Source organism: Chrysochloris asiatica, unplaced genomic scaffold (assembly GCF_000296735.1).
Source record: "Chrysochloris asiatica unplaced genomic scaffold, ChrAsi1.0 scaffold00007, whole genome shotgun sequence".
In the NCBI taxonomy this organism is placed as follows: Eukaryota; Metazoa; Chordata; class Mammalia; order Afrosoricida; family Chrysochloridae; genus Chrysochloris; species Chrysochloris asiatica.
In genome coordinates, this window is record NW_006408525.1 from 30837572 (window position 1) to 30860401 (window position 22830).

At 50.8% G+C, this 22830-nt stretch overlaps 3 protein-coding genes across 3 annotated transcripts in view; 2 read left to right on the top strand and 1 right to left on the bottom strand.

Moving 5' to 3' along the window:
* The window catches only part of PLCD3 (phospholipase C, delta 3), a 37552-nt gene extending 33064 nt beyond the window's left edge, over positions 1–4488 (bottom strand). Inside the window, exon 1 of the mRNA XM_006833519.1 lies at positions 4344–4488. Within this exon, the coding sequence (XP_006833582.1) occupies positions 4344–4488 (145 nt within the window). The remainder of the gene's footprint in view (positions 1–4343) is intronic.
* Positions 4489–6861: 2373 nt separating this feature from the next.
* On the top strand, positions 6862–12655 carry ACBD4 (acyl-CoA binding domain containing 4). The gene is made up of 9 exons (XM_006833521.1): positions 6862–6949; positions 7205–7325; positions 7413–7497; positions 7625–7745; positions 7965–8045; positions 8365–8444; positions 8533–8608; positions 9251–9390; positions 12533–12655. The coding sequence occupies exons 1-9, from the start codon at positions 6862–6864 to the stop codon at positions 12653–12655; spliced, it is 915 nt and encodes a 304-aa protein (XP_006833584.1).
* A 5105-nt stretch (positions 12656–17760) lies between these two features.
* HEXIM1 (hexamethylene bis-acetamide inducible 1) lies at positions 17761–19933 on the top strand. Its single transcript, XM_006833522.1, has one exon. The coding sequence runs from the start codon at positions 18466–18468 to the stop codon at positions 19546–19548; it is 1083 nt and encodes a 360-aa protein (XP_006833585.1). The 5' UTR covers positions 17761–18465; the 3' UTR covers positions 19549–19933.
* The last annotated feature ends 2897 nt before the right edge of the window (positions 19934–22830 follow it).

Consider the following 22830-nt stretch of genomic DNA (forward strand, 5'->3'; position numbering starts at 1 on the left):
CATCTTTCTCCCACGGAGCAGCTGGTAGTTTCGAACCACTGACCTTAAGGTTCGCAGCCCGATTCATAACCACTACGCTACCAGAGCTCCTTACTACTGCATAGTAGTGTGTGTCAAAACACCCAATAAAGAAAGGCCTGCCTACTGGCCAGGACAAAAAAAGGCCTGGCAGGGGCACAGCCAAGAGAAGGACAGCCCATCTGTAGGCATAACCGAGAAAGAACTGAGAGCTGTCTTGATTAGAAGCCATCCTAACCTGTCTCCTGAGTTGAATTCTGTTATTTTCAAGTCGACCCTGATCCCAACTGTTACTTCCCTAACAAGTGTGTGGTCTGCGGGTTTTGTGTGGCTATTGCAGCCAACTGTTGAACCCTGCAGAGAAGCGGAGTGCCGTGGCCAGTCAGATTGGTGAGGAATTTGGAGTGGAGGTACATACGTCTGACCTCTACATCATAGGAATCAGCTTTGTGCTGACCTTGATTCTCATTCCTCCTCCTGAATATAGACAAGGTCTAATGCTTCTAGAATGTCAGGAGTTAACTGGTATTCATTCATTCTGGTAATAAAGAGCTACCATTGAGACCGGCTTTGGTGGCAGGCAGACACTGCCTCTTAACCATGTGGCCTTGAGCAGGTGACTTCACCTCTCTGCCTGGGTTTCCAGTGAGGTGAGGCAGCAGAACCACCTCTCTCCAATACCGTCCCACAGGGGTGTCTGAAGATAAGTAGATGGGGACTAGTATATCCTAGCATTAGCTCCCCTTCTTGCTATTCAACTATTCCAGATACTTCTTGAGGGCTGGCCAAGTCAGCAGACCAGCTTGGGGGCTCAGGGGGCCAGAGAGGCAGGACCCCAATCTCCACAAATGGCTCTCCTCCCCCGGCCCTGGCCCCTCTTAGTACAACCCTAGAAGGCCCTTTCCCTAGAACCCTCTGAGCCCTTGACCTCTGAGCCACTCCCTATCCCTTGACCTTGTCTGAAATCAAATCTGTTCTCTGTTGACCTAAGGGGTGTGGCATGGTGGTAGCAGGGCGAGGCTGTGAGGGTCATCGCTGAAGGGGTGTAGCAGCAATAATAACAGAAGCTTCCTGGGTGGTAGGCCTGGGCCTTGGCCCCTGATGGCATGGGAAGCTGAGCTCCAGGATCCCCGGGTTTCATCTCCCACTTCCCTGGATTTAGTACGGCCTGGAAAAGGGACATTCCCCACCAACTCTACCTTCCTTTCCAGCAATCACTCAGCAGGAAGGGGCAGTGGTGGAGAGGGAAGGCAGGCGGCCCAAATGACATTCTGACACCCACATAGTTCCTAACAGTGTCACCCTGACTGACAGGTGCCCTTGCAGCCGTACTCAGGCTCTGCTGTAATCATTTGTTTACCATTGGCTCCTCCCACTAAACTGTGTGCTCCCCGAGGGCAAGGCCCTGTGTTATTCATCAGTCCCAGCCCAGCTGGCATACTGCTGAGGTTTAGCAAACATGTGTGGAATGAAGAAGTAGCCTGCCTACAGCATCTATTACCCCTGCAGCCTGACTCCTAGGGCTACTTCTCTGGCCCAGACTTGACCCCCAACACCAGCCCTGGGTGTCTCTGCAGCACTTCAGATTCACTGCGGCCTTCCTCTCTTCAAGCCACCACTGTTTCCAGAAAATAACACTGCCACCTGCTCAGGCGATCAGACACCCCCAAATGTGGTCAGTCCAATCTATCTCCTACGTGGTTTTGAGACCATCTTATCTGCAGTCACCTAAGTGCAAGCCCTCCTGGCCTTCGTCCAAATGACTCCTTAGCCTCCTCTGGGTCTCCCTGTTTCACCACCCTGCCCATGCCCCACCAAAATGAACCAAGTAAGTGTTAGGCTGCTCAGTGAAAGGTCAGTGTTTCAAATCCACCAGCAGCTCTCAGGACTATGAATTGGTCCGCTTCCGTAAAGATTTCCAGTCTAGGAAACCCCATGAAGCAGTTCTACTCTGCCCCAGTATAGGGTTATTGTTGTTGTTATGTGCCCTGGAGTCGGTTCAGACTCATAGCGACCCTGTACAGGGTTTCCAAGGCTGTAAATCTTTATGGGAGCAGAACGTCTCATCTTTCTCCCACGGAACAGCTGGTAGTTTCGAACTGCTGACCCTGAGGAAATTCACTTGATGGGAGGGGGATTGGTTTGGGTTTGTGTCCCACCGACTCCCTCCACTCCTCATAGCTCACTGCCTGCCTTACTGGGCCTGAGACCTTTCTATGAGTGTGTGTGTGGGGCGGGGGGGGGGGCTCTTACTGCCTTCCAGATAAAGTCCATAACTCTATAAGGAGGGGCCATGAAGAGTTGGTCCCCATCAAGGAAGCTGCCCCATTTTCCCTCATGACAGGCTCTGGGGTGCAGCCTGGGCCCCCTCATTGGCTCTTCAGCCATGCATCTCATTTACCCCTCCCTTCAGGCCTGTTTTGTTGTCTGACCATCTTGCTAGTGTCAACTTTAGAAGGACCAGGACTCTGTCTTGTTCATTGCTGAATCCCTAAGGCTGAGCATATTATAAACATACACACACACACAAAACCCAAAACCCACAGCCACCAAGTTGATTCTGACTCATAGCGACACTATATAGTGTTTACAAAACTGTAAACCTTGTTGGGAACTGACCCCCATCTTTATCTTGAGGAGCAGCTGGTGGGTTTGAACCACCAACCTTGAAGTTAGCAGCCCAATGCCTAACTTAGAGTGCCACAAGGGCTTTGTTTGTTGAATGAATGCATGACTGAATGGAGAACCAGGTAGAAATCATGTCTTAAGTCTCAGTCAGTACAGTACCAGGCACAGTGCTTGGAACCTCATGAGCGCTCAGTATTTGTAGGTCAAAAGAATGAAGAGGCAAAGGGAAAGAAAAGACTGGACTCTAGGACCCCCAATTTCTGTCTCAAGACTCACCCAGTCTCCGGGGCAACCCTGCCCTTGTGCTCCCCCAGTCTTACCCCACCCCCTTTGTCATTAACTTTTCTATCAATAGCAGTTCCAATACACCACACTTCAGCTTTACGGAACCTTACAGTTTACAAGAAGTCCTTGTTCAGCACCAGAGGATAAGCAATGGACGGCTAACCATGAGGCTGACAGTTCAAACTTATCAGACACTCCTTAGAAATCCTATTCAGGGTCACTATAAGTCAGAACCAACTCAACAGCACTTAACAACAACAGTCTACAAAATTGTTGTTGTGAAGTGCTGTTGAGTTGGTTCCGACCCACAGCAACCCTGTATAGGGTTTCTGAAGAGCAGCTGGTAAGCTTGAACCGCTAACCTTGTAGTTCAAATGGCTTTGGGTCTGGCACATTAACCCACAGTGCCACTCCAGGACTCCAGTTTACAAAATGCTCACATATAAAATACTCACTTATGCTCCTCAATCACCCAGAGAGTCACACTTTGCCCAGACTTTAGTCCCTTTATGAGCTGGAATCCTGGTGTAGCACTGGACTGCTAACCAAAATGTTGGCTGTTCAAACCCATCAGTCGCTCCTGAGGAACTCTATACTATGAATCAGAACCAACTCCATGGCACTTAACAACAACATGATCTGTGTGGACACTGACAAATTTCAGTGACTTCTCTACATCCATTTCCCCATCTGTGAAATGGGGATTAGGCTGCCCACCTTTCAGGAAGGTGAAGAGGCTTTCAAGACACCACACACGTAAATCTCCTAGCATGGACCTGTCCCTGGGACATGCTTAATAAAGCCACAGCTACACTCTTTCCCCCAGGGACTCGTCCCAAATCGGAGACCAGCACTGTGGTTTTCTGATCCCGAAGGCTCTGTTCTCACTTGTTAAACTAGTCCTTCTTTCAGGCGCTGTGTAGCTGCTGCTGGGGGCTGGCTTTGGAGGGGCAGCCTCACCCACTGAAATCAGCCACATTCTTATCTAAAACAACCCTCTCCACCTTTTAGAGGCTGCCGGACCGGGGATGCTCCGGGGCGCCCGCAGACCCCGAAGGCGCGGTGAAGGCGGATGAGGGGCATCCCAAATCGGCCTCGCCCACTGGGCTAGCCAGGGTTTAAGAGTCCAGATCTGCGCCTCTCGCCCCACCTCGCTCCCCAGTACACTTTTTGGTGGGAATCAGCGTTCTGGGAGCTCCCGCTTGGGTTCCAGGCACCTCGGGTGACCACTCCAAGCCCCCCTCCCTGACTTCTTCCCCCTCAGGACCTCCAGCTGGGACGGGGCTGACATTCCACCCCCTCGCCATATCCCCCTCACCCCCCGACACGGTACCGCTCAACCCGTGAAGCCCACGTAAGACTCCCAGAGAACCGCGGTTCCCCTTCCCCGGGAACCTGTGACTGTCACTGACCCATCTTCTTCAACGCCAGCAGTCCTGGCCTCTTGGTACCGCTGTCCTTGGGCTGGGGCGGCCGCGCGATGGGCGCCGCGACCTGGGCCGAGACCGGGGGCTCCTCTGGAGGGCCGCGACAGCTCCTCCAGCGGCCGCACAGCATGGCTCGTGGGGCCGGGGCCGGGCCCGGGGTCTGCGCGCGCGAAGTGGGCAGCGGGGACGCTCTGGCTCGGCCCCGGCTCCGCGATCCGAGGCAAGCAAGGAAACTTAGCGGCGCCGAGAGGGAGCGGAGAGGAGGCACCCGGAGGAGGGAAGAGCCGGGAGGAGGGAGTAGAGGGGAGGCTAGGACGGGAGGAGGGATCTAGGGGGTAGCAGGGAAAGGCGGGAGGAGGGAGGGGCTGGGATGAGTGGGCGGGGCCAAGGAGGGCGCTGGGAGGTGCCAGTGGCGCGGGGTTGGGGGGGTGCTTATCCCAGTCAGGGAGAGCCTTCCCGGAGATCCCCCGAAGTTCCACGTTTATCTCGCTGCTCGTGGGTCCGCCTCCCCATTCTCTGAACATGCCTCGAATCCCAGCCCCAACGGTGGTCACAGCCCCATTCCGAGGGATGCTTTTTCACAGACATCCTCTCCTTCCCGGGACCCTAACTTAATGCGACTCTGTGCTCCTCTCCACCCTTCTCCTTCCCCTCACCCCCGGAGTCTTCAGGAGAGAGCCAGACTGTAAGGGGAGAGGTGTCAGGGAGGCTCTTCCTGGCCAGTGGTTCTCGGGAGGCGGAGGAGGGGGCGCAAGGGAAACGCAGGCTAAGGGAGCGGGATGCGGGGGGGAGGGGGAGAGACAGAAAAGGCTCTGGCTGTGACGTCATAGGATTAACCCTCCGGGAGCCCGGCCTACTACTGTCCCTTCGGTGGTAGAAGTCTCGAAACTGAGTAGCCTGGACAGGATGGACTAGAGCTAGGTCTTAAGTTCCCGGCGACTGGTTCTGGGGTTTAAGGCTTGGACAGATCCGCACCTCACCAGGCGCTCCGAGGTCACCGAGACGGCCGTCGCATGGCGCTTATCCAATTACTGTGTGTTCGCATCGAGTTCTCCCGGTGGCCGTGTTCTTTGTGCACTTAACATATGTGAAGTGTGCGCGAAAGGGGCTTTACAGGTGACGAAGGCTTGCGTGTGCGTGTCTGCTTAGTGCCCTGGGTCGGGGAGTGGGGAGGTGGAGAGCTGGGCGCACAGCGCCACTTGGCGACCGCCAAGTGAGTGGTACCCCCAAAAGAAAGTTTAGTTTTTGAGGACGGCACTTAACAGTATTTGCCATCTACTTGTTCCCCGGCTCTATCTCCCTATCAGAACCCCCGGCCCAGAGATCTGGCATAGTGACTTGGGACCCCACGCTACTTTGTTGTTGTTAAGTGCCGTCGAGCCAATTCCGACCCATAGCGACCCTGTATAGGGTTTCTAAGGAGCAGCTGGTGAGCTTGAAACACCGACTTTATAGTTCAAACGACTTTGCAGTCTGACGCAAACACCTTTATAGTTCAAACTACTTTGCAGTCTGACTTTGCAGCGCCACACCTTTGGGGTCCTGAATTTTCTTCCTGAATAGCAAGTTTTCGCTTGATACTACAGTTCCTCATTCTTGTTAGTTGCGTCAGCTATGAAATAAACTTCTTTGTCTCTTACCCAGAACGCCTGACCCCAGGACATGACTTCCTTTTTTTTTTTCCAAGCGCCTGTTACGTGTTTGATGAGGTGGATTGAGTCTTTCCTAACTGCTGCGGCAGAGCTAAGCGTCCAGATGAGGATTTCCACCAGGTGGCGCGAGAACTCAGCGTCGTTTAGCTATGTCCACCAGGTGGCGCTGCTGCATTCCTCTGGCCGTCCGGGGGTGGAGAACTGGACTAGCGCGTTCGCCCCGCCTGATTGGGAGAGGCGCCGTGAAACTATTTACATAATCTTGAAAGAGCCACGCTAAGTGGTTGGAGTATAAAAGCCGAATGTGAAACGGGATCTCTTATTGGTTCAAATTTCTGCCCTCGCTTCTGGCCCATATCCCAGCTAGTTTTGGGCCGGAGGTCAGTCGGAAGCCGTAGGCAAGTGGTGAGAAAAAGACCTAGGTTCTCGGGCAGTGGACGCCGCGGGGTGAGTGGAGGAAGACCGGATCGGAGTACTAGAATCCAGGGCGAGACACTGTTCGCCCCACCCTGACTCCTACCCTTCTCCCGTCTAGGAGTTGGGATGCGTACCTAAAGAGGAGCTTCTGGAAACAGCTGATACTGCCTCTCTGCCCACTCCCCAGGGCTCCCGAAGGTCTCTGACACCCTGGCCCCCATCCACGCTGCCTTGGGATAGGAAAAGGAGTCCCTCAGCCTCATCTCTTTCTTACCTCCGGGGTATCCCTCAGGCAGAGAAGGAGCTTGGTTTGCCCGTCGGAAAAGTGGACTTATGGAGGTGTGTACGGGGTGGGCCCTGGAGGCCTGCTCTTACGGACCTTGTTCTTGCAGAATCTCTCAGAAGTAGGGCTCCCGGGCTCCGAACAGCTAGGTATGGGCACCGAGAATGAAGGTCCAGGGCCAGACTGTCAGAAGCAGTTTCAGGCTGCAGTCAGCGTCATTCAGAGCCTGCCCAAAAATGGTGAGGCCATGGGGACACCCTGGGGACCCATGTTTACTTGGGGTGCCAGGCCTGCTGCCATCTGGCCTCTGAAATTCCTAAAGAAAGGCCCTACCTGGGCTGTTGTGTGGGACTCCTCTACCACTCACTCCTGTCCAGTTGCCCTGAAGGGGACCTTGCCCTGTCTCTGTCCGTTCCAAGGGTGGTCCCCTGTCACCTTCATCCTCCTGGGGCTGGGGGTGATGTTCTGTACTCCACTTCCCAATCCCTGCTCAGGTTCTTACCGACCCTCCTACGAAGAGATGCTACGATTCTACAGTTACTATAAACAGGCTACTATGGGGCCCTGCCTGGTTCCCCGACCTGGTTTCTGGGATCCCATTGGACGTTATAAATGGTGAGCTCCCTACCACCCTGGCAAGCAAGTCTCGGCTGTCAACCAACCCTCTCATTGACCTCTCCCACCCCCCACCCCACCCCCCAGGGATGCCTGGAACAGCCTGGGCAAGATGAGCAGGAAGGAGGCCATGTCCGCTTACATCGCTGAGATGAAGGTGGTGGCGCAGAAGGTAGGGGGGATGTCCCACCCCTCTAGGGCTACCCTCATTATGTTCCCTGCCCATCTCTTGTCCCTGAGAGGTCGGGTGGGCAGGGGGTTGAATGGCCAGCTCCCCACACAGGCCCCATCACCCACAGGTGATTGACACAGTGCCGCTGGGCGAGGTGGCAGAGGACATGTTTGGTTACTTTGAGCCCCTGTACCAGGTGATCCCCGACATGCCAAGGCCCCCGGAAATCTTCCTGAGAAGAGTCACAGGTCAGGCGCCCAGGATGGGAGCTCAGCCAGTGCTGAGGGGACTGCTTGGTTGGGAGCGGGAAGACTGGCGGCAGAGGGTTCCAGGTGATGACTCTGTGAGAACCCCATCCAATGTCCCCAGTGAAATGGGTCTCATGGACAGTATCCAGAACTAGTGGAGAGCAGGGGCGGGTACCAGCCTCCCCCCAGATACACCCTCTGGATGTTGTGTTTCAGCAGGTCGGAAAGAGCAGGTATTGAATGTTGGGACTGACCTAGAGCCTTCCTGTCCCCCAAAGGAATCGACCCCTCCCAGCCAAGGTCAGTGCTTGGGCAGCAGGGACAGAGAGCCAAACCCTGGTGGGGGGACCTCTGGGTGGGTGGAGGAGAGAAGACTGGTTGCCACACTTCACCCTTCATGCACCATGCTCTCAGACACGAAGACCACCTGTACTCTCAAAGTCCAGGCCATAGGGTCTGAGAATCTTGGACCAGGGCCTCATTTCTGTGGGTGACCTATTTGTGTCCCTTATCGCGTTGTCTCCACTGTCCCCTGAACAGGTTCTCTGTCTTGCTGCATGCCCTTCCTGTTCCTCTGTCAACTTCCTCTGGTCACTATCTCTGCCCATCCCCTCCCCAGAGCCGCAGATACCCAGGGACCTGGATTCCGAGGTTTTCTGTGATTCCCTGGAGCAGCTAGAACAGCTCGAGCCAGGAGTGGTGAGACAGCCCCATTCTCCCCCGTCCCAACTCCCCTTGTGCCTGGCTGCTCCCACCTACCCTTGGACCTGGTGAATCATGTCAACAGGTTTGGGAAGAGCAGAGGGGAGCACTTGGAGGAGAGCTTGATACCCGGACCAGCCCCGGGCCCACCAGAGAGGAGGGTGAGCCCTTGCCTGACCTTTCACCCTCCCCTGCCCTTCCTGAAGTTCTGGCATCCAGGCTATTCCCTTAGGGCAGAGATGAAAGTCCAGCACTGGGCACCCAGAGAGAGAGCAACCTCTGTCACAGGCAGACACCCGCCTGGGTGGGCAAAGTCTCTGCCCTGCCCCCTCTTCCAGGAGCCTGCAGCCTCTGCCCCTGCTGAAGGGATGAGAGTCCTATCCCAGCCTTATGGTCCTGGGATGTCACCCTCTCTCTCTGGGCCTCCCATCTGGGAATCTCAAAGGAAAATAGGAAGTCTTGCCTTCTCCCTATTCTAGAACTTCCCATGTACCAAGACCCACCAGGACACATTCATATATATCTTTTATTTCTCTGGGCAAGCAACTCTGAGGGAAAGCACATTTTATCTTAATTTTCAGATGGCAGAATGTGGCTCAGAGAAGTGAATGACTTGTCCAAAGTCACACAGCTAGTAAATGGTAGTACAGCGTGTTACTAGGCCTTTGAAAGTCACACTTGGTACAAGGATTGCGTTCTATAGTTGTACTTCTCTGGATGTGACCCAGCCTGCCACCACCCAACCGAACCTCTAGCTGAGCTGCCTGGTGAGTTCCGCTTTCCTGTGTGTCTATGCCCCACAGAGTCCTTGGGGAGCAGCCTGCTAGGACACCAGGAATTGGACACGTGGCTGGTGGGGACAGTTCGGGCGCTGCAGGAAAACATGCGGGATATCCAGGGGAGACTGCAGAGTCTGGAGAGCATGGCCCTCCCCCACAAACAGGTGAGGTCCCTCCAACTCTATTAAAACTGGGGTGAAGCTCTGCAAGTCCCAATTTCAGCTTCTTCACCTTTTGTCTGTGTCCCCAAACCTCCACCAGCCTACAGCCTCCTCCAGACAATTCAGTGGCTCTTGTTGCCAGCAGGAAAGCCAGGGGGTCTGAAAAGCTCCTCTCTGTAACGGGGCATGCGAGGGCTCTTACCTCCCTGCTGCCTAAAGAGAAAGGCGCAGGAGAATGAATTCTGAGAGGTGGAAGGGCCTCCATGTAGCTGCTCTTTGCATGAGGCTGGGGGCCCTTATCACTCATCAGGCTACTGTTCCCAGACTTAGGGTTTCCCCAAAAACAGATCAGCCCTTGTAGCCTTCACCCCCTTCTTCTGATGCCTAGATCTGCTTGCCTCCATCTACCTTGGTACCTGCACACCTGCCAAATGAATAACAGCTGCCATTTTGCCAGCTGCAGCTGTGAACCTGACTTGCTACTTGCATTATCTCATTTAATGGCACATCAACCCTATGAAATAGATTCTCTTTTCATCTCCTTTTTACAGATGAGGAAACTAAGGCTCTGAGAGGTTGAGTAATTTTCTGAGGGCCCACAGCCTGGAAGACCCTCACAGAGCTGTTGTGAGGATTAGGTGAGATAATGCCAAACACACAGGAAGCCCTTCCCAAACCCTGGGCCTTTGTTGTTGTGAAGTGCCATCGAGTCAGTTCCAACCCATAGCGAACCTGGATAGGGTTTCTGAGGAGCAGTTGGTGAGCTTGAACCACCAACCTTGTGGTTCAGAGCAGCTTTGCAGCTCAGCACATTAACCCACAGTGCCACAGCAGGACTAGTATTTTTAGCAGTAAATGATGGAGCTTGGAGTGGCTCCAGTTTCATCCCCCATCAGTAACTTTGAATGGGGCCTGTTGTGAGAAGCTTGGGGTAGGAGGCGCTGCATTACTGAATGTTTGGAATCTCTCAAGTGACCCATAACCTGCTCAGTACAGTGGGTATCAACCAGGTGGTAGGAATGTCCCCAGGTCTACAGCAACGCCCCACTCCCCCACCCTGAACATTTTTTTTTTTTAACCTTTTACTAACTTTATATGATGTGATTGTAAGTGGATTGGCAACATCATGGGAGGCCCTGGTGTGATGTGCTTGGATGCTAACTGAAAGGTTGAGATTTCGAATTCACCCACAGGCACCTTGGAAGTATCAGCCATTGAAAACCCTATAGAGTACAGAGCTACTCTGACACACACATGGGGTTGCCATGGGCTGGAACGACTGAACAGCAACTAGAACTGGTACAGAATACAGACATCCTCAGGCCTGCCCCTAAGTACTTGGGCTACAGCTCTAAAAATAGGAACATTCTATTCTCTAGCCAAAATAGCATTTATCACACAATTAGTGATTTCTATATATCATTTAATACCTACTCCAAATCCAAGTAAGGAGCCTTGGTAACATTGCCTAATGGAGTACAAGCTGGGCTGCTGACCGCAGGGTCAGTAGTTGGAATCTACCAGTTGCTCCATGGGAGAAAAATGAGGCTTTCTACTCCTATAAATATTGACAGCCTTGGAAACCCCATACAGGGTTCCTGTGAGTCAGAACTGACTTGGGAGCACACAACCACCCCACCAAATCCGAATTTCCCCAGTTGTTCCAAGATTGCCTTTTTCATCTGCTCTGCCCAGTCCAAAAGCACACACAGTAGTTTATGGTCCTTAAATCTCTTCTTGAGAACAGCCCCATTTCCTAGCCACTAACGTGGCTTTGTTTAATGATATTCTCAGGGTATCATTTAGCTAGCTCCTCTAGACACTAAATTTCCTGTGCACTAGAGGTTAGCTCTATGAATTCCTGGTGTGGTGCTGGAGGATCAGCACTGGTCTGTGAACCACAAGGTCGGCAGTTCAAGCCCACTAACTGCTCCTCAGAAACCCTGGACAGGGTTGCTAGGAGGCAGAACGGACTCAACAATATTTAACAGCAACAAAGAGGTTAGCACTAAGGGCTGCATTAGAGTCCAGTTAGATGGTTCTGATCAGCTTATATTAAATGTTCTCCACATCAGGGACACATGACACTTAGATGTCCCACCAGTAGTGTTTCTAGTCTGACCACTTACATGGATTATAATGGTCTGCTCCTATCATTATAAAGTCACGTTTTCCTCTTGCAGCCAGGGAATGAATAGTCTGTCTTTTCATACGTTGGCATTTCACAAATATCCTGTTCCCTGCGAACCCCATTTGCCACACAGTTTTTCCTAACACCAATTGATGCTCCTTGCCTTGATCTATCATTTACTTGGTGGTTGCAAAAAATGTTGACTTTAAAATTTATTATTCCTTTAACATTTATTAACTGTCATTTTTTCAGTCAAGTATTAGTTTTTCTGATCATCTGGGGTTTCTCAGAAATATAGTTCCTTCTGGAAAGGCAGGATAAGTGGTGCTTTTTTTTTTTTCTATTTTAAAGGAAGGCATTAAGACAAATCTTTACGGGAGCAGAACGCCTCATTGTTCTCCTGCGGAAAAGCTGGTAGTTTTGAGCTGCTGACCTTGCGGTTTGCAGCCCAATTTGTAACCACTACGCTACCAGAGCATAATATTTCAATCAACTGCAATCATCACTCTATTTGATGCTCAGATTGTCACAGCTTTGGTCAGTACGGGTCCTATGTCCTTCTAACAGGACCTCATTCATCTTTATAAGCTTCCTTGCTCTCTGCTACAAGATGGTCCACATTCACTTCTACCTTCCTTGTCCTAAAACTGGAGTCAGCCACTTCTCCAAGGAAACTTGAATCCTCTTAGTGGGGAATGGTATTGAGAAAAAATCTGAGTGCCTAGGGCCCTTTGCAATATGTGGCAATAGGGCGTCTTCCAATCATAGCAACAGGGCCATTGCTGTGTGGCCTAGAGGAAGCCCGGAAGCCATCCTTCTATATAGCAGCCCCTCCAGGAATCTTGGGTTGACCTGGGAGGAGGATACTTTGTCGACACCCCTTCTTCCAGATTTCTGAGGGAGAGTCTCCTCTGGCCCAGTTCTCACACCTTTGGGGAGGCTGAACTCCTACTAAGCTCAGGATAGTTGTGCTGAGGTTTGAGCTTGTCCCTGACTCCCTCCTCTTGGCAGCAGATACCCCCATCCAGTGGCCGGCCTTGGCCCTTCAGACTCTCAGGTCCCACGCTGCTCTTCTTCCTCCTGTGGCCCTTCGTTGTCCAGTGGCTCTTCAGACAGTTTCGGGCCCAGAAGAGGTGACTCTCCATGGAGAGGTCTCTGCAATCAACTGACTGGAGGCAAGGCTACCAGCCCCCTTGTTCTGCTGCGTCTCCCCTCCCCCAGCCTTCCAAGAGCTTCTGGAAGGCATTAAAAATCACCCCCATCAGTGTTTGCCTTCACATCCCCCTCCACTAACGGGGATCAGACAACACCCCACCCTTTCCTGCAGATTCCCATGAACACTTCCCTTCCACAGCCACCCAGCCTGCCCTAGGAGGCTGCAGTGTGGCGCAGGTTCCCTGTCGGGGTCTGCCAGTGACTGGGCGGGGCTGCTGGGTCTAAGCTCCTGCCCTCTCCACCCTCTGGGTCACCTGACTCCTTCCGCCCCAGCCTCTCCCCAGGAGGTTCTGCTCTTAGGCAAGTTGGGACTTGGGGCCCGGGCCGGCAGTGGTGATTGGCTGGGAGGTCCGGACGAGTTGGACCAGTGAGGGTTAGGGAGTAAGCACCGATTTGTTTTGACCCTCCCCCGCAGCCCACGGCCGCCTTCCACTCACACTCAGGACGTCTTCACTTGTAAAGATTCACTTTACAAATGATTTCACAAAATAAAAGAAAACCTTCATCTTTGGCCGTCTGTGCGCCCCCACCCCACCCCTGGAATGAGGAGAGAAGTCTGGGCGCTCGAGACACAACTCCTTTGCAGCAGTACCCCCACCCCACGGCCCTAGTGAGGCTGGGGCTGGTGTTCATGAATGAGGAATATTTTCCCTCTTCTCCGGGCAGAGATGGGAAAACAGGCCTCGGTGGCGTGGGGTAGCCCTGGGGGAGGGAGGTGTGTGGGACCAGCAACTGCTGCTGGTTGGGGAGGGGGCATGGGTACAGCTGCGGCCTCCCCCCTGCCCGTCGGAGACTCAGTCCTGGGGAACCGGGGGTGACCGAGTAAGAGGAACACGGGGGTCCGGGTGAGGTCGGCTCTGGCCGGGGTAGAGAATGGCTGCTCCCATCTCCCGCGTTCCTGGCCCGGGACTGCCCGCCTCCCGCTGCCTCGCTGTCGGTTCCTTGCTGCCTCATACCTTTGACCTGAGCTCAGATTTCCCCAGGAAACTTAAGACCAAGGCCCAGAGGTAGTTGTGTCCCTTCCTCCCGCCTCCCTCCTACTGTTGTTAAGTGCCCTGCCGTCGAATCTGTACAGACTCATGACGATCGATGATCGATCCTGTATAGCGTTTGGGAGGCTTTAAATATTTGCGAGAGCAGAAGGTCTCATTTTTTTTCCACCGAGCAACTGGCGGTCTTGAACAGCCAACCTTGAGGCTCACAGCCCAGTGTTTATCCTACACAGCCAGCATGCCCTGAGGAATGGGGAAAGGGGTCCTGGGCGGCCCAGAGTCTGGGTCGGGATGGACATAGTGCCTGAACCTTTGGATGCCCCTGGCTGGTGCAGGGTAGGGTTGGAATTAATTTTTCTTTCCACCGCCTGCTTCCCCTACCCCAGTCCTGGCTCCAGCCACCATCCTGAATTAGGTTGCAGAGCTCACCATTCTAAGTGCTTCCTGGTGCCTCTGAGGCATCTGAGGATGACTTCAGCAGCCTAGAGACCCCAGCTGTCTAGAGACCCCTGTAACTCCTGCCTCCAGGACCCTCCAACCCTACTGGATGAAGAAGATGCAGATCTGAAGACTCCTCCTTGGAGACCTTTAATCTCTTGAGTTTCCTGTCAGCCCGTGGCCTGGGCCATGGCCTGGGGTTTGGCCAACATTTGTACCCCAAGTTGTGGCCACTCTGTACTGTCCAAAGGACCCAGCCCAGAATTATAAACAGAGAAGTTGTATTAACCCCTTGTGATCTGGCTGGACAACAGGAGCACAGTGGGAGGGATGAAGTCAATGCCAAGGATGCAGGCAAGGGCTTGAAGCCAGTTCTACCACTTGCACATACTAGTTGTGTGGTCTTAGGCAAGATTCTTAACTTCTCTGAGCTTGGGCTGCCTTGTCTGTGAAACATGTAATGCTCTCTTCATCATCATAAGACAATTCTGATTACATGATCAGGGTATGTAAAATGCCTGGTCAACGGTTGTTAAGTGCCCTTGAGTTGGTTTCAACTCATAGCAACCCTGTATAGGGTTTCCAAGAGTGGCAAAAGTGGGTGGGTTTGAACCGCTGACCTTGTGATTAGCAGTTCCATGCTTATCCTATAGTGTCACACCAGGACTCCTGGTCACGAGTTGTTAAGTGCTGTTGAGTCGGGTCCAACTCATAGCAACCTTGTATAGGGTTTCCAAGAAGTGGCTGGTGAATTTGAACCGCTGAACTTGCAGTTCAAACTGACCTTGCGATCCAGGGCATTATCCCAACTCTCTGAAATGGAGAGGTCTGCCCCTTCTTTGTTATAATTCTAGAAAGTTCCACAAAACCTATCAGTCTGGCTTCCCCTCCCACTATTTGATAGATGAGACCGTGCAGTTGGGCTGTACCAGTGAGCTGAGGCTAGCCTCAGCCCTATCATCGAAATCCCCTTATTTGGGGTACCCAGGTGTCCCCTGGAGTCTGAAACTGTGGTCATAATTTGGAGCATTCCTATTCCGAGTTAAATACTCTGCAAAAATCCTTTACCTCAGGGTGCTCCCAGTTATGAGGGATCAACCATCAGGAAATCAAGTCTCCTGCTTGATGGGATGAGAAACACAGGGTATGGTGTCAGATCAACCCGAATTCTTGGAAGTCCAGGGAAAGAAGGGATGAAAGGCTGGAATGGTCAGTTGCAAAACCAGTCTACACAGGTTATGCCAAATCACCACTGCCCCACAGAACCCCTCCTCGAGTTCCCACTCAAGTCCTTTCTTTGGACATGATGTTTGCTCTTCATAGAATGCCTTCTTCATGCCACTCTGCCTGGAAAAACTCTCCATCCTTCGGCGCCCAGCCAACTTACCTCCTCCACGAAACCTTCCATAATTCCTAACTCTCAAAATTTTTTTCACTTGCCATTTTGGCTCTTTTCCTATTGAGTTGTGATTTGGTGGCCACTCTATAAACAGTTCACACTTGGTAAAATGGAGGGTCATGGAAAAAGAGGAAGACCCTCAACAAGATGGATTGGCACAGTGGCAACATTGGGCTCAGGTGTAGTGATTGTGAGGATTACTCACCTTTGTGCCCTAAAAAATGTTTGCTAAATGAAGACAAAAGGGCTTGAATTCTGTTGAAGCGTTTGGGAATGAAAAGGAACTACCTCCTGAGTTCTTGATAAGATGACTTTAAGAGAATGTGTTTGTGACTGAAAGAAACATGGAGCAGGGATCTATCTTAGGACCTGAGTAGCTACAGCTGAGATTGCCACTCAATTGTCAGGTGACTTTGGACATGCCACTTAATTTCTGAATCTCAGAGATTTCTTATCTCTAAAATGGAGACTTTAATTTCTACCCTGTCTAACTCACTGGGCTGTGGTGAGGTCAAGTAGTTCTATGTGTAAAAACATATACTATGGTACAACATGTAGGGCTGTAAAAAGGATTCCTAGTAAGAAAGAAATGAGAACAGGCCACTCACAAACTGGGTGGGTGGCCAGGAAGAAAGGGAGATTAAGAAGGATTTCAGGCTTTAGTAGTGTGACACTGTAATATCAACATTGGACTGCAAACCACAAGGTCAGCAGTTCAAACCCACCAGCTGCAACTTGGAACACCTATATAGGGTCACTATGAGTCGAAACCGACTTCAATGGCACTTAAAACCAAAAAAAAGAATGAAAAAAAATTTTTTTATAGAGAGTTCAGGTCTTCTCGGACCCAGTCCTTTGGTTAAGGGCTTAGAGTCTGGTGAATTTCTTTCAAGAGAAAACATGCCCCACTGTGAGTCTACTCACAGCCTTGGGCCAGAATTCCCTACAGACCCCATTTCAGCGCTAAGCCACCTCCTCCTCAGGAGAGCCTCTGGTCTTGCTCAGAGCACACTAATGAGGAAGGGGCTCTGCAGATGCTACCCGCTACCCCCTCCTTATTAACCACACAAGGTGGATGATTTCAACTCATTATTGTGGAACCCCTCCCCAACAGAGGCTCCTCAACGGCCTTAAACTCCCCTATCCGGGTTCAGGAAATGTTCCAGGTCGGAAGTGAAGAGACCAAGTCAGCCCAGGAGGCCATTTTCTTCGACAGAAGCAGAGGACTGGGGACGAGGAGGCCCTCCCACCGGAGCGCTCCAGGACACAGGCCCCGTGCCTTCAGATCCCGATCCAGGAGAAAAGCGTTTCACCATTTTGCATTAGCCTCTGGGACAGACGCGGCCCCGAGACCGGTCCCAGTGACTAGGACTGGGCTACCTTCGCTCAAGCGGCGAGGATGGGCCGACGTGTTCAACGTCACAGGGGACTCGAACCCGCCCTCAGTTTTCGAGGCCTAGACCGAGGTTGCTAGGCTAAACGAAATTACACGGTCCCTTTAAGGCGGCACTTTTTATTCATTTGTTTACTTCTTGATGCGCTTTTCGTTTTATTACAAAAAAAAAAAAAAAAATGTTCACAATATCCTTCCGCAAATGGCAATTCCAGGCGCTAACCACACATTTTCAAGCCTTCACTATAATAATCTTAAAAATTGAGAGTTAACAACCGTGGGCCAACTTCTCGCTTGATAGAATTTAATCCTTTTACACTTTGGGGACTACTTTTTAGGAATAAACCACTTTTGCTTTAGTTAATAAATGCTTATGATTTTCATACCCTCCCGCTGAGGATAAAATATAATATCCTTTAAAACGCACCTTTTCGCTAAAATAGTCTGCGTGGCCCTTCAAAGCCCACCGAATCTTCTCGTATTTCTGAAGCACAATGGTACGGTCCAGAACCCGCCCTATTCTACTCTGCGATTGGCTCGCTTTCCACGGGGAGACTTGCGACTCTTGACCAATAATTTCTCACGTTTCCATAGCAAGGGATAAGCGATAGAAGGAGTAAGCCTGAGAGACGCCCCCTACGCGTCCTGGGATTGGCTACGTCGCACGGCGCGCGAGGACAGTCGACATAAACTAGGGGAACTACGACTCCCGACTTCCCGCTATGGGGACTGCAGTACGCATGCCCAGGGGCGGAGCCGATAGGCTTCTATATAAAAGAGGCGCAGAGGGCTGGGAGACAGCAGTTGGAAGTTGGCAGGTGGAGAGGCAGGTTGGGAGGGGAAGTTGGGGGAGGAGGCGGAAACCAAGCTGTCGGAAGGGGGAGGAGGGAGGGAGGAAAAGAGGAGGAGGCGGAGAACTGAACTGAGCAGAGCATCGAGCCAAAGGGGAGATGAGTTTGTCTGTCCTCGGCTGAGGCTCCGGCCGGGCCTAGAGAACTGGGAGCGCGGGTTGGAGCGACACCCGTGGAAGTGGGAGGAGGTGGCTCAGGGACTTTAACCCCTTGTGGGTTCTGCGGCAAGGGATTTAACCCTTTGTGGATCCGGCCCCTCCGAGGCAGCGTCATCGGGTAGTTTTAACCCCTTCGGGGTTAAATTTAACCCTTTGGACTTAACCTCATCTTTTTGCCCACCAACTCTTCGATCGTGGGGGTGCTCTGCAGGGAGGCTTGAGGCCCATCCCCTCCGTACATTACGTACTGTTCTTGCCGCTGCACCCCCTTGGACCCACTAGCTGGCTGCGCTGAGGGCGTTTAACCCTTTATTGACTTTAGCGCCCTCAAGTTTGCAATTGGAGTTTGTTGGCAGAAAGACTGGTTGAAGACGCCACTGCAGCAATTACTAGACGAAGAGGACTCTGTTGGACATTTTTAAGAAGGAAAGAAATATTTTTTTTTTTCTTCAGGACTTCTAGCCAAAATTTTTCAAACTTCAAGAAGAGGACTCTTTAGCCATGGCCGAACCACTCCTGTCAGATTGTCAGCACCGGCCGCAGACTAGCAACTGTACAGGTGCTGCAGCTGCTATCCATGAAGAACGGAACCCCGAGCGCCTCCCGGGCGAGGAGGCGCTGGTGCCCGAGGACGACAGTAGGTGGCAATCGAGAGCGTCCCCCCAGTCAGGCTGCCGTCCGGGGCAGGAGGGGGAAGGGAGCCTGGAACCCCAGCCACCTTCCCTACTGACCCTGGCCAGCCCAGACCCTGGCTGCCCTGCAGCAGGAGACAAGGGCCAGAACGGGGACGATCGGTCCGCTTGCGGAGCCTCCCCGCCAGTGGCGGGAGGGGACCCGATGCCTGAGGCCGAGCCGCCCGTCCACCCACTTCATGACTCCGAGGTCAACAAGTTGGGGGCACCTGCTCCTGGGGGTGAGGAGGCGTGGGGACAGCAACAGAGACAGTTGGGCAAGAAAAAGCATAGGAGACGCCCTTCCAAGAAGAAGCGGCATTGGAAACCGTACTACAAGCTGACCTGGGAGGAGAAGAAAAAGTTCGACGAGAAACAGAGCCAGCGAGCTTCTAGGGTTCGAGCCGAGATGTTCGCCAAGGGCCAGCCAGTTGCGCCCTACAACACCACGCAGTTCCTCATGGATGACCACGACCAGGAGGAACCAGATCTCAAGACAGGCCTCTACTCCAAGCGGGCCGCTGCCAAATCCGACGACACGAGTGATGAGGACTTTATGGAAGAAGCGGGTGAGGAGGACGGGGGCAGCGATGGGATGGGAGGGGACGGCAGTGAGTTTCTGCAGCGGGACTTCTCAGAGACCTACGAGCGGTACCACGCGGAAAGCCTGCAGAACATGAGCAAGCAGGAGCTCATCAAAGAATACCTAGAGCTAGAGAAGTGCCTCTCGCGCATGGAGGACGAGAACAACCGGCTGCGGCTGGAAAGCAAGAGGCTGGGCAGCGACGACGCGCGGGTGCGGGAGCTGGAGCTGGAGCTGGAGCGGCTGCGCGCCGAGAACCTCCAGCTGCTGACCGAGAACGAACTGCACCGACAGCAGGAGCGAGCGCCACTTTCCAAGTTTGGAGACTAGACGGAAACTCCTGGGGGGAGGGAGCAAAGGGGACTTTTTACAGTGATGGAATGTAACATTATATACATGTGTATATAAGACAGTGAACCTTTTTATGACAAATAATCAGAAGAGAAAATCCCCCCACCCCAGCTTTGGTTGGTTTGGTAAATTTAGCTATGATGTAGATTGTGTGCTTTCTCCTGCTCTTTAATTATGTGAATCTGAAGGGTTTCTTTTCTTTTTAAGTTTTTTTCTTTTAAATGTGTAATTAATTTGACCAAGCTATAATGCATTTTCTGTTTTAAAAAAATCCCCTCCTCCTCAAACGGAGCTATAAGGTGGCCAAATCTGAGAACCATTAAATTCATTCTAGTTATAATAAATTTAATATTTGTAAATGTAATATAGTTTCAGTGTGATTTCTAGCTAATTTAAGTAGTACTAAATTATGATTGCATTTTGGGGTAAATAATTTAAATTTTCAGTTTGGAAAAAAAAAAAAAAAACTTTAATGGGAGAATTTTTAATTTGCTAGATTTTTTCCTTGAATGGGATTGAGTGTGCTACAGTATACAGTTCAGGTGCAATATAAAAATTTGGTTATCTTCAGTACTTAAGTGTGCTTGCTTGCTTCCTAGTGCCTTGGTTTTCTTCTTGATGCTGGAGACCAATGTTGAATGTTTTGGGGAATGTAAAGTGGCTATAAACAAAAACTTAAATTTTAATTGTTTACCAGTAGCCATTCAGAAAGTCTTTTAACAAAAAGATCAGCTTAACTTGGCTGTTAGGTTACACTGACAACCCGATATTTCCATTTCTACAAGTTCCCATTTCTCAGCCATCAACAGTCCCCTACCCCTGAGGCGAATAGAATGGGATACCTCAAAGAGGGGCTTCTCAGTAGATCTTTTGTAAGCAATAGATTAGCTAAGCCATCTGTGGGGTAGCCGATTGTGTTAGGATATTTAGGAGGGAAGACTGGATTTATAATGACTGTTAGGAGATCACCGTGTCTAATACTCAAGTGGTCCCTATCCCCACACCCATCCCATCACAACAAAAGAATAGGATCTGTTCACCTTTCTATGAGGGTCACTCCAATTAAATGTACAGCTCCTGGTTAAGTACAAATTAGGTCCTTAGGGTCAAGCAAGGAACCCTTCATATACCTCCACAGCTGCTATTCTCCAGCTCTGAAATGACACACTGGTAGCTGCTTACCTTCTTTAGTATCAACTCTGGAAACCGCTGGGAAGCTTTGGGAATTCATTCTACCCTCAAATCGAAATGGTAAGACATCTCTCCTGTTACCCTGTATCACCCAGTCGATGATCTTTACCTGCCTTGTTTGGGACAGGAGTTCCTTAACTTGGGGCCTTAGACACCAGAGGAGGTCATGGGGGTCTGAGAACTCCAAGACAAAACACCTGTTATATGTACATTTTTCTAAGAAGAGAGTTCAAAGGATTCATCAGCTTGTCAAACTCCCTGAAGGTTAAGAACCCCTGCACTGAAAGGGGTCAAAAAAACCCTTCCCATTGGGAAGGCTGGTTTTGTATCTCAATTTGGAAATAGTGGAGGTGGTAACATGAAATGCAGCTTATGATGCGTAAGAAGCACACACAAGTCAATGAATCAAGGGAAATGATGCTGGCCAGGGCTGACTCAGGGCCTTCAAAGCCAGACTGAGCTAGTCCTATTCTGGCAGATGGTCCACTGGAGACAATGTATGGTCGGTTCTTGCTTTGGCCTAAAAATTACATTAAAGGTCTATTTTGAAATAGTTTTCTTCGTGTTTTCAATTTCCCTTCTGCTATGACATCATAGAGCAGCCAGCCCCTGAACTGCTTGGTGGAAAGGCTGCAACACTGCCCTCTTGCTTTGCACTGCAGACGGGAGCCTTACTGTGGTAGCACTGGAAGCTGCAGCAGTGGGGGCCTTTGATTTGTGCATTTGCTTCTGAGTCAGGAGGATGCACTAGAAAGATCTTTTTTCTTTAGAATTGGAAAAATAAAAATTTCAAAAAGAATCTTTTTGCCATGAGAAAAAAAAAAGTTTTTCTTTAGGCGACAAATTCAGGCCAATTTTCTATGAAATACTAAACACTATTTACAGTTTCAAGTAACTGTCATAAATTACTGTGATTTACCTTGAGTGTATGTATATGTATTACAGTGGTTTTAATTCTGCTTTCAAAGGCACTGGCACTTTACTGTATTTGTACATTTATGTTCTCAGAATGATGAGGTGTGTGAGGCATTCAGCTTGCAATGAACCTTCCTCTCCTGAAACACTCCACCAGGCTCTCTAGACCGAGTTACCTACATTTACAGGGCTGTGATGACAGGACCCCCACACCCATTCTAACCCTCAAACAACAAAGGCTGGGGTTCCTTTAGGAAGATCACTAAGTCCCTCCGCCAAACATTTTAACGGAGTCTCAAAAGACCCAGTTAACAAAATTTTAGTTTGTTCCTTTGCTCACACTGGAGCCTGGGTAAACCAAGACAGCTACTTGAACACTTTAGTCCTCCTCTGAGGGCAAACAGCTTTCCTTGGACTGGCCTACAACATAAAGAGGCTCTCAGGAGAGAGATCCCTAAGGTTATTATCAGAGTTTTTTGGGCAAGGAAGTCAGTGGGTTCCAGGTTGGTTTAATTTTGAAAAATAGACTGTTACTTGTTATGTGCCATTGAGTCAATTCCAACTCCTAGTGACCCTGTACAGAATTTCCAAGGAGCAGCTGATGGGTTTGAACCACCAACCTTGTGGTTAGCAGTCCAGTGCTTATCCTATAGTGCTATACCAGGAGAGGAAACATCATAAAAATGAGATTAAACTGGAAATTAAAAAACCTGGTTCCTTGTCATACCTTTAACTACCTGTATGCAACTCTGGACACGTCTTTACTTCTCTGAGCCTCAATGCCGTTCTTATTCAGCAAAATGGGGCTAATAGTTGCTGTGCTACTTACTGGAAGAATGAAATGTGATAACATGAAATGATACACACACACACAAAACCAAATGGGACACACAAATAAGTAACGGTATAGTGCTCTGGTTAGTATTATTGGTTTTGCTTAAGACCATAACAGTTGGTCATTTGATCAGTATTTTAATTTTCACTTTAACCAGAATAAAATAAAATCTTCTGCAAGGGGGAATGAAAAGAAATTTACTCTAATGATTGCAGAAGTTGGAGAACCCAAAAAGGGCAATCCACAGAATTCACAAAACAAAATCCACCATCCAAGAGTCTGCCTTCAGAAAATCAAGGGTTGGCTAGATACAGTTAAAC